At 38.9% G+C, this 14,684-nt stretch overlaps 1 protein-coding gene across 2 annotated transcripts in view; it reads left to right on the top strand.

Annotated features, from left to right (window-relative positions):
- MAML3 (mastermind like transcriptional coactivator 3) overlaps window positions 1-12,897 on the top strand; it is a 354,956-nt gene extending 342,059 nt beyond the window's left edge. Inside the window, exons 3-5 of one of the 2 annotated variants that reach the window (XM_081332096.1) lie at window positions 5,654-5,890; window positions 7,198-7,288; window positions 11,712-12,897. In XM_081332096.1, coding sequence (XP_081188222.1) covers window positions 5,654-5,890; window positions 7,198-7,288; window positions 11,712-12,703 — 1,320 coding nt within the window. In that variant the 3' untranslated portion in view covers window positions 12,704-12,897. The remainder of the gene's footprint in view (window positions 1-5,653; window positions 5,891-7,197; window positions 7,289-11,711) is intronic. The other variant, XM_081332097.1, reaches the window with a different exon arrangement.
- Window positions 12,898-14,684: the final 1,787 nt, after the last annotated feature.

Raw genomic sequence — 14,684 nt, forward strand, 5'->3', positions numbered from 1 at the left:
TGGGCAACCTCTTGAATGATCTTATCTACAAACTGCAAAGATTTAATATGAAGTTTATTGTTTGCGGTATTTTCCCCGTATTTCTTCATCCAATGGTAAAAAGCATTTCCTATGAAAACTGTTTTTTCAAGGTGTTGCCACTGATTGTTTTATTGCTCATCATGTACCTTCAAGGTAAAGTTATAGTCTATGAGCAGAAATGATATTAAATAATACTGTCATTTTTTAAAAAGCCCAACCTCCCATGAAAATAATAAAATAAACACTGCAAAGTCACAGAATAAAATAGCAACAATCCTTTCAAGCAGAGAATACAACCAAAATTTATTTTGCTAAAAAAAGTTAGTAGAGGTCCAGGCCAGGAAACAAAGACACTTCCTTGTAAAAAGTCATTGAAAGGCAAAGGTTCATTTCTGAAAAAGTTCTGTCTCTGATCACCACTCATTTCAAAAGTTAGACCCACCAGGAGAAAATTCTCAGATAGCTATTTCTATAGATGGACACATTTTGCAAATAAAATTAACAGATGCTTTGACTGTTACTTCATATGATCTTAGTAATTGTGCTGCTATGACCTGAAACCAGTCAACCTACCATATTTAATGAATCTTAAAACAAGTATATAATATCTCCTATTTTTATGTTCTTTTATATTTATTTCCAGTGCTTTTTTTGTAAAAGAAAAAGGTGCTGGAACTCACACATGTCATACAACCCGCCTTGCCTACCATACAAGGTTCCATCCAAAAAAGGTGCCGGAACTCCGTTCTGAGCGTTCTATAACAAAAAAAGCCCTGTTTATTTCTCTTAGATAGTTCGTCTATCTAATTCATTTAGTTTTGAGGCTTACAGCCTATCTCCACCACGATTTTGATATGAGATGCCTTCTGTTTTAAAGTTTCAAAGGGAGCACGTGCTGTCCATGTACTAGTTTCTGTAGAAAAGTATGCGATAAGGGTGTGCATAGAAGGATTTTTTTTTACCGTTAATCAATGCTGAATTGATTTTGATTTAGCTCATGAAGCACCCCACAAATGCTGCACTAAAAACATTTTTCTAAGTATCATTTGAGACTGCATTTATACAGTTCGATCTGTACTGTTCTGAAGAAGAATAAATGTTCCCTCTAAAGTGTGCTAGAATAAAAATTATGGTGTGAATGTGGAAATGTGTTGTTATGGCTGCTGTTTTTTGAAAACCAGACCAATCTATTCTAATGACCTCCTTCTCTCCTTTTTCCACCTCTCTGTCATTCAGCCAGGCATAAAAGGTGGCTTGAAAAGCATGAGAATCCTTTTCTACCAGGTTGTTGGATGATGATTGATAGTTCTTTGTGCAGTTACATGCATCCAGAACATGAGCATTTGTTCAGGTACAGCTTGAGCATTTACCAAGTGAACCTGTGACTAAAAAAAAGATCTGAACTCAAACTTCTAAAGCCCAGTGCTATGTATTGGATCACAGAGACAATAGAGAGATACATCAAAAGGGTCTCTAATGATTCCTGATTTAAAAGTTATAGGATATGGATGCTGTTCCTGAACTATAGCAGACATATGCAGACTACTAAATACAGAAGAAAGCTCTCTTTAAAAAAAAAAAGACAAGCAAAGACTGACTATGCTGCTACGTATCATTTTTTTCTGACCCCCCCCCCTCCTTGCTTTGCAGAAATTCTGGAAGCTTGCCCAGGGTTTTTCTTGCAGTGGGGGCAAGATAACATCTGACGGCCATTTCTGACCTTACCATTGAAAATCCCATTTCCTCACCCATAAATCATTGCTCAAGGGGGAAGAGGTGGGGCAGGTAGCCCTGGGGAATAAAACTGGAGGAAAAGGAAGATGCGAGTGGACAGAAAGGTTAAACAATTCAACTGTTTATTCTTCTCATCTTTCTGGAGTATAGGTTTGCATGTCTGAGAATATGGATGCTTTTGCTTTTGTAAGAAACCTCTTACATTAGCCTTTTTAGCCTCTTCCCTTCCCTTCCCTTACCTCCACCTCTTTCCTCCACAAAAATATCACTGCTTGAGCTTCTCTGTGCCTCCTTCCCAGCCCCACCAGAGTCACCGATTATGCATTGTTCAGGGTTAGAAATGTGACAGCCTGGGTACGTCGTAGCTTCCTGAGCTCATTAGTAAAGAGCAACATGCTCTCTGGAAGAAGTGTCAGGAGTCCCCTTAGCAAGCACTGCATTGAATTTGGAAGCTGAGCCAGTGTAATGTTGCTTCCGTGGTGTGCCTGCAGCTCTCAACAGTGGCAGAAGAGTTGATTCTTTGTTTGGAAGGGGGAAAAAGGGGGTGAGATATGGCAGCATTCAGACCTAGCCCTTCCGTCACCAAAACATTCAGTGATTTTATGCTGTGAGCACCTCTGCTATAATCATGTGGGAATGAATGACCAGAATGCTGTTCAGGAAGGAATTGATGCATTGTACAATTTTCCCCAGCTGCCACCAGAAGAGTATCCTCACATAAACATTCCCAAGTATGTTGTTCTGAACACCCTTTCTCTGCCTATGCCTAACATAAGGTTTTATTAATTCACAATACCCTGAGTTTCGCCCTCCATCTGTCACCTCACCTGCCACCAGACTGCTGTCCCTTCAGTGCAGTTAGCAAAACAGAAATAATAAGAAATCATTTCAGTGGTTCAGTGTCAGATTGGAGGGAGAGGGTGGAAATTATCCCCAAAGCTGCTGGCAAGCACGTTTTTTGTGTAAAGAGGCCTTAAACCACCGGAGAATTCCTGGATTGTCTCAGGCTGCTGTGTGTGATGTCCATCATGCTGTATGAACACCATCTGTTCGGTATTATACTCTCAGTTGCCAGGCTACCTGCTCTGTGCTGTAACACTTGACTGGCTGGCTGAATGTTAGCAGCATTATCCCAGAAGTACTAAGGGGGAGGAGGAGGGGGAGGGAACAGTAGTCATGATTAAGCCATCTGCAAGCACAGGGGAGGGTGGAAATGGGGAAGAAAAGGCAGAGCGCCCAGGGCAGCAATCAGTCACCAATAGGCTGACAGAAGCCATCAAGAATTGGACGCTTGATGCCACCTGCTGGTGTAACAGAGAAACATTAGCCAAGTGGATGTTCTCACACTCCTCTTAATCCAGAGCTACCTGCAGTTTTGATAGATGGGTGGATTTAGAAGAAAAATGTACACTGCATCCTTTGTAGCACATAACCACTTAAGCACTACTGGGTGCTTAAGAAGCTTTTAACAATACTCAGAGCCTTATGAGCTGCAGTAGATGCCTCTCGAGTTCCACTTGAACCTTAGAGGGCAAAAGAGAAGATGCCACGTTGAATATGTTTTCTAAAAGGCACATCTCTTCCTCTGACTTTCTCTTTCTAGGCTAATTAAGTTCTAACTTCCTGTTATGCATCCTTGCCGGTATGATAATTGCTATTGGTCAAAGTGTTAATGAACTGTTTTGCTATAAAGATTTATTTCAGAAACTCCTTTAGGAGTTTTCTAGCCAAAGTCTGCAGGTATATATTGAGATATAGGCCGACAAGAGCACTAACAAGAATATTTTTCTAAACTCATAAGGATTACTTTCTTCAATCCTGCACTTCAGTCATAACAAGCTTGCATTATTTAAATCTCATTGGGAGTTTAAAAACAGACCATTTTTAGTTAATTTCTTCTAATCATTATGAAACACAGTAGAAAAAATATTTTGAAAGGTAAGTACCTAGTAGGACAAGATTTTGCAGCTATACCTTTAATTGGAAAAGTATCATAATAATAACCTTTCCCTCAGTGAGTTTCCATGCTGAAGACCTTTTCATCAACCTCACCTTATCTAAAGATGATTATGATGAGACAACAAGACTGATTATATAGATAGGAAGAAAAACCATGTGTTTCTGTTTTGCTACTGCATCAGCTCACTCATTTACAATGATTGCACAAATTAATACGAACTGACATTCAGAATTTACAAAAGAAGACTGAGCTTTGCTTGCAAGAGATTATCCAGCCCCTATGCCATTCCTCATCTGTGTCTACCCTGTATTTTTTCTTATTAAAGAAATGTATATGACTGCCCAGCTCAATCAAATAAATGTGAGAGGGAGACTAACTGAAAAAAGTCATGGTTAATCTATCTATTTACATTACATAAATCCAAGGCAGGAAGAACAAATCAAAATTTTGGTGGACTTTCAAATGCCTGTATCTGAATCCAAAAGCTGTTAATGCCTAATTTCACATTTACCTCTTAACCCTTTTTTCCTACCTTTTTCTAATTCTGGCCATGTTTCCAGATATTTGGCCTTTACTCTTTGCCTGTGCTAAACTCTTTATCTGTTATTGTGCTCATCACCACTGACAACTTGTTAAGACTGATTTTCCAGTGTTATGATGATGATAACTTTATTGTCACTTTGAATGTACACCAATCGGCATACATCAAAATAAAATTTCGTTGCATACAGCTCTCAAAGGGTCACCACCTCCGATATATACTCCTTGTACGTGGCCCGCTCAAATTTCACATTGTCCATTTTAGTCTCTAGGGAGTGAACGATGGCAAACAGGACAGATGGAAATGGGGCTCCATGTGGATTAGCCCTCAAATTCGCTTGTATTCTGACAACCTCGCCTTCTTTCCTTTTTCTGATCCTGACTCTTCCACCTTTTCCTTTAAGAGGCCTTGCTGCCGCTGCCACCAACTCCTCCAAAAGCCTCTCTCTCTTCTTCTGGGCCTGCCAACAGCCTCATCCAGTTCCTTCGCTCCATAAGCTCCAGATCCTCTCCTCCTCTGCCTCCTCTGGAAACAGCCCTGATTTGCAGTAGAATCCATCACTGGGCCAGCAGTCAGATCTTGCTGCTGGTAGAACAAATTCAAACAGTGCCAACGACTTTTAACGGTCTCACCAACAGTCTCACCAACACTTATTTATAAGTGAAGCTACCAAATTTTCTTTCCCTTTGGTAGACACTCATTGATGTAGTTAAAAAGAGAGAAATTCAGAATATAACGTGCTTTGCCTTGTAATGAATTATTCTATATTCTTACCAATACAGAAAGTGGTTGAAAAATTTACCCAAAGAAAGTTTAACACGCATTCTGTATTTTGCAGAACTGTTACCAGAGTGGTTGATGCAAATGTTCACACATTTTTAAAACCCAAAACATTTTGCTAAAGTTGTTTTTACATAGCATGCAAATTTTTTAGAGAAGTTTTACCACTTCCAGGTTTAATTCAAAACATTGCACTAAACCTTACTGCCTGGTATACTGCCTAGTCAAATCATTTGGAAAGACTCTATTTCATGAGGTTACATCATCAGAGATTCTGTTGGCCTTTGTGGTCAATAATTTATTTATTTATTTATTTAATTATAATTTTTATAATAATGTCCAGATTTTATAATTCCTTGGGGACTCACTCTTTTTTGATATCAAACATGGAACTTAGTGCAATGGGATACTGACTAGGATTTAGGTAAACAGTAATTCCAAGTCACAGGGAGAGCACTAGGTTGGTGACTGACCTCTGGCATTGTTCCTTCTGTTTTCTGTTCTCTTCCTTATTATTATAATTTTTGCAAAGGATAATGTTTAATATATTGATTTTTTTAATGTACAGTATACCTACATACTATCTAACTTATACCTTTATGTATTTCATTGTTTAGGACCAGCACGCTGTGGGATTGTCTCGATCCACAGGTCCCATGCAGTCCGCTGTACCCTCAGGACCCAATAATGTGGGCACAAATCCTGGCAATGCCAATTTCTTGGGCAACCAGCCTCAAGCAGCCATTGTGAAGCAAATGCTGATTGAGCAGAGGGCCCAACTCCAAATGATGGAGCAGCAGAAGCAACACTTTCTGCTAAGGGAGCAACGGCAGCAGCACATCTTGGCAGAACAAGTACAGTATATCGTTTTCCTACATATCTTAAACATTACTTCCCAACACTGACAGCATTAGGGCTCTGCAGCACTTTGAATTCTATCTCCAAAAGTTCCTTTGAGGCAGGCAGAATTAAAGTACAGGTAATCCTCGACTTACAACAGTTTGTTTAGTGATCATTCAAAGTTACAACAGTACTGAAAAAGTGACTTATGACCATTTTTCACACTTATGACCATTGCAGCATCCCCATGGTCACATGATCAAAATTCAGATGCTTGGCAACTGGCTCATACTTAGATGGTTGCAGTGTCCCGGGGTCATGTGATCATCTTTTGTGACCTTCTGACAAGCAGAGTCAATGGGGAAGACAGATTCACTTAACAACCATGTTGCTAATTTAACAACTGCAGTGATTCACTTAACAACTGTGGCAAGAAGTTTGTAAAATGGTACAAAATTCACTTAACAAACGTTTTGCAGGAAGTTGCTTGATATATTGTACGCCAACTGGAACCACTTGTTCTATAAGAAAAATTATGATCATTAATAAGGAAATATTCAGTACAGCAGTTGAATATAGATACATTTTGAAATCTATCAAGGTTTTTTTCATGCAGCTTATAAAGTGTGCCTTTAAATTAAGTTACAAGTTGTTTTGCCAAGTATCAAGGCAGTGATCTCATATCCAGGCAATTTTTCTTTTGGAGCCAGAGACAATAAGCATACCAGTAAATAAAGGAGTTTTAAGCTTAATTATTAGTTAAAATAAATAGATTGAAAAGTATGTGTCGGGCACAAAGGATCAGGACCATATATTAAACTGCAGCAGATAACATTTATTCAAGTCTGCACAAAATTCTACTCAACTAGTGATCAGCACAAAATTGGTGCTAGATAGGGATCAAAGGAATTAAAGGAAGTGTGGACTTGGATCGTTTGTGACAACGTAAGGATTCTAAGTCGATGACATGTTTAACTCTGCCTCCCAGCTATGCTTGCTGTTCTCCTACAGCATAACATAAAAAGCATACCAAGCAAGAACAGCCAAATAAGCTGCCAAGAGCTGCTTAATAATGATAGCAGATATATCCCATGGGTGACCAGTGCGCAGCCAGCACACAAAATAGAATATTGGAGTAGAATCATACCCCTTGATCTATGCAAGGCTATCTATTGCTCATTTCACTAGCCACTTCACATAAGCACTTATCTTTGGAGAGTCCTTTCTAGTAAAGGAACAGTATCAGTGCTCTACTATTGGTTGTCATAGCAACCCAATAGGCAACTTTCCCTTCTTAACCCCTTTTCTTTTGCTTTTCTAGCATTTACAGCAGCAGTCACATTTGCCTCGGCAGCACTTTCAGCAACAGCAGCGAAATCCTTATCCAGTCCAACCAGTCACTCAGTTTCCAGGTGAGAGCTAAATACTTGTTAGGTTCAGAAGCTGCTTATCTTACTTTGATATTTACATGCTTATTTTCTATATAATGATTATCTATGTGAAACAGCCACTACTTTGTTATTTTAAAACGGCATCTTCAGGAGGTACAATCTTATCTAACACAAGTAGGCAGTAGCTACTAAGACTTTGCAGCAATCTGGATACAATGGAGAAAAAGGTGATATGCACAGATGAGTGTGCTCACATCGCATCTATTTCTGATTTCTTTACTCCTTTCTAGGCTCACATGGCTATTATTATCCAGAAAAAGATATCTTTGACTTAAGGAGTTGCTGCCACAAGCATACCTGGTGTGTTCTGAACCCCCATTCCCCTTTGAATCCAGGTCACCGTATAGTCCTAGATGCTGCTTCTTTCCTTCTCTTCACTGTCAACTGTCAACAGGCAGAAAAAATGCTTTACTAAATTAGAAGATTGGTTACAAAAATTATTTGCCAAAAAAATACAAACAATTCTGATTAGTGGAGTGATCCTCTTAGATATTCTGCATATTGCTTTAGAAATTTAACCCTCTTGTAGTGCTAGATGGTAGGAAGAGACAGAAACAAGAAAGCATATTCATTACATGTAGTCTGCCCTACCACAATCTGCAAGCTGTTAATGAGAGTGAGGACAGCCAGTTGGTGTAGTAGTTAAGGCATTGAGCTAGAAACTGGAATGACTGAGTTTTAGTCTTGCCTTATGCATGAAATCAACTGGATGACCTTGGGCCAGTCATTCTGTGTCTGTCACAGGAAGAAGGCAATGGCAAACTACTTTGGAAAACCTTGCCAAACTATAAGGTCTAGTCTGGACAGTTTCCAAGTCAAAAGGATGGCAGATTTCAAATGTAAATCTATCCCATTCACATTCTAAGCAAAAAGTAGAGTTACAATTGAGAGAATTTCTGTGTTTATGGTGATGTAAACTTCTCCAATCCCAAAGATTGGATGGTATGCATCAATATAAGGAACAAAATGTAATGTCAAACAGAAAGTGTAGAACAAACCTATAGTTAAAATCACAAGATGGCTAAAAAGACTAAGATAGCTGTCCACAGATCAGATCAGCTGAGGCTAAAGGTTCCCTGGAATAATGATTTCAATTGTTTACGAAATGCTAGGCATATATATGGGAGAATATATAGTACTTCTGGATGAAGGGTATCCCAGACAATGGGGGAAATGGATACTTTGGATGCCAGACAAAGCCTGATTAAAAAGATTTCCAAGGGAAATTTAATAGAGGAAAAGTTCTTCTACCCCCCCCCCCACCAACCCCCCATCCTCTTTAAAATATTTAAATATAGCAAATGTGCCTCAGTCAAGCAGAGTATGGACTCAGGATGGCTGTTTCTGAAGCTGTAAATACCCTGAAAGATGACTAGTGTTTAAGAGCTTTGTAAGTCAGTTGTACAAACTCCAGCCTCACCCTCCATAACCCTGATTAGCAGAACACTGTCAGGGGAATGTCAATGTAGAGTCAAAAAAATGGGGGACATGCTGACATTGCCTAATGTCTTCACACAAATGCTGCAGTTTACTTACTTGCATCAGATGTCCGGACTTCAGCATGAAATGGCAATAGCCACATGATGATGTCATTTTGGAAGTATCACAGTTTTGGAAATCTCTGCTCCTATACGCAAGACACTTGCTCTTGTCCTGCTTTCCATGTTTCCAGCTTTCTCCTTTAAATAATTCTTTGGAAGGAAGACTGTATGGAAATAAAATTTAGGAGTTATAGAATGCTATTAAAACAGTTGATTTTATGTACATTTACTATAATACACTTATTATTTTTCCCTAATCACAGCCCCCTGTAGCTCAAAACAAGCTTTTTTATTTCATGGAATATTTTTACAACTTTATTTACAAGATAAAAATGTTGTAATTCTCTGTTAATTCATTCCAAAAGAAACATCTAATCTAATGGCATACCCCCAAAATGCATAATTTGTTGGAGTCTTCTAGCCTTATTTTTACATCAGGGGCTCCTCCACTGGACATCATTTTTATCAGTATGTATAATGATGCATATCGATAGGGTGAGAATATTCTGAGGGGGATGCCTGTACTTTTTGAAGATTATTCTTATTACATTATTTATCTGTATCCTTCAAAATGCTCGTGAAACTCTGCCACTGATTCGGGGCAATTTTTTTATTAGAGAAAGTTGTGGAGATTTCAAAAAAGGGCTGTTGGAGTCATTGGACCCTGGGTCCACAGCTGCCTGAGCTTACCTGCTCAGTGAGTAAGAGACAGAGATGTGATTGGTTCCTTTTAAAATCAGGCCTTGCCCAGTCTCTCTTTCTCTCTCCTCAGCCCAACCAATCTCACAGAATTGTTGTGGAGGAAAATGGAAGGAGGGAGTACTATATATATGCTGACTTTTTAAACAAATGGCAGGATATTAACTCAGAAATACATGTTATACATGTATGGGCTGCATAGTCTTTCTACTGTAGAAAAAGTTGTAAAGGAAAAACTACCAAGGAAATTTTACTTTCTTCTATTGTATTCAGCATCACACTGAACTCTTGGCACAGTCAAAATCCTTATAACTATTTTTAAATAAGAGATGATAAACATAAGGGCATATTTGTTTTCCAGAAAACAATCATGCCTCCCAGATAGTTCCCTTTTCATTGGGAAGAGGCTAGAATTTAATAAGGAAAGGTTTTTCTGATTCCTCAACTTTGGTTCAAAGTGGAGTAAAATGTGCTTACAGTATTGATTTGTTAATACTCAATCTCTGTGTATCTAGAAGAGAAAGCATCTTTTCTCTTTTCTGTAGACATAACTAGAAACAAACGCTGTATATCCATTCACATATGACGCCTAAGCAATAACAAATTGATTAACCTCTGACATGGTTTTCATTTTAAAAGATAATGGGAATAGTTAAGAGTTTCTTGGTCAGATCATTGTTGACTTGTTCAGTTCTTCATTTCCAAATAGATCTCTAATGAATGCTTGCATAATTATAGTCCCCTGTAATCATGACCTTCAGCATTTGGATGGCTGCTAAATAATGTAAAATCTGAATCAGGCTCAACCTCTGCTTCTTTGAAAACAGGAAAATATTTATCCTCAAACTTTAAACAAGATTGTAACATGATGATATAGAACAACAGCTGAGCAGTAGTTCAGATTTGAAGGTCAAATGGTGCTTCTGAGTATGCAGGGGTACAAGTATAGAATAACCTGCTGTGTGTACTGTGCACTAAAGCCTTTTTTGCCTTCTAACCCAACAGCCCTAAATGTTTAGTTACTATAAAATCACAACACATTATTCTATTCTCAGCCTGTAGCAACAATATATTTTTTAAGTATTTCTCTTTATGAGAAAACCAGAGGAGATCATTGTGATCACAAGGATAATAGGGAGAAGATGAACCCAGGATAGAATTTTAGCATTTTCTGGAATTTTCTGTGGACAGAGCTTCCTAGCAAAACATTGTTGATAATCACCCAGAGTTACTTAAAATGGGTGGCCATATACGTCTTTTAAATAGATCAAAAATTACATTTAGAGACAACGTGTTCATGTTTAATCCTTAGCATTTCCAAGTAGGACTGGAAAAGACCCCACCTGAGATACTGGAAAAAAAGTTCCACCCCTTTAGCTTGGTTTTGTTTGTATTAGATAAAGAAATTGTCTGCTATATAAAAGACATATTGCTATGATCTAACATGGCTCTAAAAGTGACTTTATTGGTAGGAGTTTCTAGAGACATGTAATCTTACTTATAAGCTAAGCAAAATAATACTCCAACATCATAAAGTCAGAATTTTGCAAGTCAGAGCTTACAACACAGCCTAGGACCGTGGTGGCGAACCTATGGCATGGGTGCCACAGGTGGCACGCAAAGCCCTCTCTGTGGGCATGCGCACCGTCGCCCCAGTCCTAGGCCTACAGCTGGGTTTTACAAAACCTTTTCACTTTAGGCCTCCACCGCCGTGTGCAAGGAAAAAAAAGGTTCAATCAATCAATCAATCAATTTCAACTTCTCGCGGGGAAAAAAATCTCGTAAAGTTGGAATTGATTGATTGAACTTTTTAGTCCCATCCAGTCTGCCGTTACCATTGCAGCCATGCCCACCCAATGGGCCATGCCCACCCAAAGGGCCATGCCCACCTGGCACCCAATGATACATAAGTGGGTTTTGGGTTGCAGTTTGGGCACTCGGTCTCTAAAAGGTTCTCCATCACTGGCCTAGGAGGTATTCCCATATGTAACAAATCTGAATATTTATATAAAAATGTCTAGATTATTTCTTGCATATATTTTGCAAAACTATTTTGCCAAGTTCTTCCGGTTGCCTGAATTATTTCTGCAAATTATTTCGGTAGATTGAAGTTGACTCTAACCTTTTTCCTTCTGCTGCTTTAGGTTCTCCACAAGATATAGCTGCAGTGAGAAACCAGAATGCTCTTCAGAGCATGAGGACTTCCCGAATGATACCTCAGAATGCTAGCATGATGTCTTTGGTGGCATCTCAGAACACTGCAGCAATCTCTGCAACAGGTAGCCAGTCTGAGATGGGAATGACTCCTTACAGCAGCCCAGTGACTGGACAGCCAGGAATGTACAGTATGAACTCAGGAATGAGCCAAATGTTGCAGCACCCAAACCAAAATAGTATAAATATAATACACAATCCAAGTCAGGGGCCAAGGCAGCCTGGCTCAACACAAGGAGTTGGCATAGTCAGCAGCTTTGGTCCAAATGTTTTGGTAAACTCTACTGTAGCTCAACAACATCAGCAAATGAAAGGATCTGTGGGGCAAGTTATGACCAGATCACAAGCCCCCAGGCTTCAAAATATGATGGGGCCAGTCCCACAAGGAACACCGAATTGGCAGGTAAGAGGACTGCAAGGTATCCCTGGAAGGACTAGCAATGAAATTGGATCTTTAAATAATGGATCTGCTTATTCAATGCAATCAAGTCAGCCAAGGCTGCCTAAACAACATTTTCCTCAAGGTATTGGTCAATCTATTATGGATACAAATGGAGCAATACGGACACTGAACTCAGGTGTAGGGAGACAGATGTTGCAACAACTCCCTGGACAACAAGGAACTAATAACCAATCCAGATCAATGGTTATGCCTACGATAAGTCAGGCAGTTTCTTCTCTAACTGGTTTTAATCAATCTCCTGCACAACAAATACCAGGAAGTAGCTTCAATCAGAGCAGCCAAGGTCAGATCTACGAGAGGAATCCCACTCAAGACATATCTTATAGCTATAGCAATGAAGGAACTGGAGGGTCCTTTCCAAATATAACTGAAAACACCAATCTTGTAGACTCCATCATTAAAAGTGGTCCAGGAGATGAATGGATACAAGAACTTGATGAACTGTTTGGAAATCCATAGCACATGGAAATGCTTAGTTCCAATATTTGTGGGGTCAAAAAAGGAAAGCAGGATGATGTCCATCCTTGTTTCTTTGTTTTGTTTTTAAAGCTGTGCAAGGCTAGCTGATCTGTGAAGGCATTGATGGAATTTGAAGCAATGACAAAAAGTCCTTGCCAACTTCCCACAGCAGTCTCCATGCCATAGTGTACCTGCTGCAGGTCAGAATGAGAGAGAGACTGAGAGAGAGAAAGAGAGAGAGAGAGAAAGAGAAAAGCTCAAAAAGTGCTGCTTTCTGCCCTTGTGCCACAGAAAGTGTCAGGAAGTTTCCATGTGCCAAAGCACTGGCTGTCCTGTAACAATGCACTTTCTATGCAGTTCTGTTAGAGCTGTTGTAGTTTTGAGGATACAGAACAGGCAGCTTCTGAGATAAAGCTGGAGAGTCAAAACTAGGTGACTGTATAAGTGACAAACACAAAGATCTTAACTCTGAATTTAATAAATACCAAGCTTTTCCATGCAATGTGTGTAATCAGATAGAGAATTACATAAAGGTTGTTTCAGTGTGGTGATGATAATGATATCAGGGTTGAATAAGTTCAGTCAGTGCCCTATCAATGCTTCTTAAGGTGCATGATGGATTCTAGTAAAAGAGCTTGTCTTTTCTCTATTGTCCATTTCCTGCAAAATCAAGTGATTCCTCAGTATGAGGAAAAACACAGCGCAGGACAAACAAGATTGTATAATAATTGTATTACTCACTGGCTGCCTCCAAAGATAGTGATGCAATACAAAAGTAATTGGAAAAACAGAGATAGATCTAAAGAAATGAAAACATTAATATTGACCCTGTATTCTGGAAATACAGGTTCAAGTGAGGTTGGGCTATACAAACTGTTGGCTTGATCTTCCAAAGATGTCATGAGAATCAAGGAACAACTGCTCTAAAGATCACACAGAGATGGGCCAATGACTGTATTGGCTGTCATATACAGTACATTGAACACCTCTATCAAAGCATCCCTTGACAGATTGAGAGTGAGTTTATGCTCTATGTTCTTCAAACACATGTCCTCTTTTCTACACTTCCTACTTTCTACAAGCCCTAAGCTCTTCAAAATGACTAAACTGATCAATGAAAAACAAAATTTAAAAAAAAAATTAAAAATCCATTGATGTAATTTTTAGTAGCAGTTGTATATAAATATTTGACATTGCAAATATTTTTCATAGATTTGTGCAATTTGAAGTACTAGAATTTAACTGCAATTCTTTTAGGTCCTTAAGAGTCTAGATTGGCATTACTTGTAACATTGAAAATTGAATATGTGTGACCGTCTATCTGTATATTGAACATGGGGTTCATGTTAAATACATCCACATCCAGAGCATTCTCAGGGTCTGATTTATGTGTTTCTCTTAAGTTTTCCATTGAGGCAAATTTGTTTTTAGAGACAACATTTTTGCTAGAGTAGCAGCAGACAGTGAGGGGACTTTGCCATTCATTCTTTGGTGCATGACATTCTCTGATTGCAACTCTTATACATTTCCAGGTCAAGATTAACGTGCATATTGGAAGAAATGTTTTTAAAAGTTCAAAAAGCATGTAGAGAAGCACTGAACACTTCATTTATCCATAATTTTCCTCCTCTAAAAACAGCTTTTCCTGGAAAATGAAGGAGGGGGCAGGGTTTTAGTTTATGTGTTTTACTTAAATAATATTTCGCCCATCAAACACTTCATGTTGGGATATAAGATTTAAATAGCATAGATTTAAAATTCCTGTATGCAGTCAGGCACATATCCTACTGCAATTACTGGTGGACTTTTTGCTGATTCTTATGAGAGTTAATTTCTTGTCAGTACTAAAATATAAATTGACCAATGCATTTGCACATTGGTACCGTAGATTAGTAAAGGTAAAGGTAAAGGGACGCGGTGGCTCAGTGGGTTAGGACGCTGAGCTTGTCGATCAGAAGGTCGGCAGTTTGGCGGGTCGAAT

Source organism: Vipera berus (genome assembly GCF_964194415.1).
Source record: "Vipera berus genome assembly, chromosome: 7".
Classification (NCBI taxonomy): Eukaryota; Metazoa; Chordata; class Lepidosauria; order Squamata; family Viperidae; genus Vipera; species Vipera berus.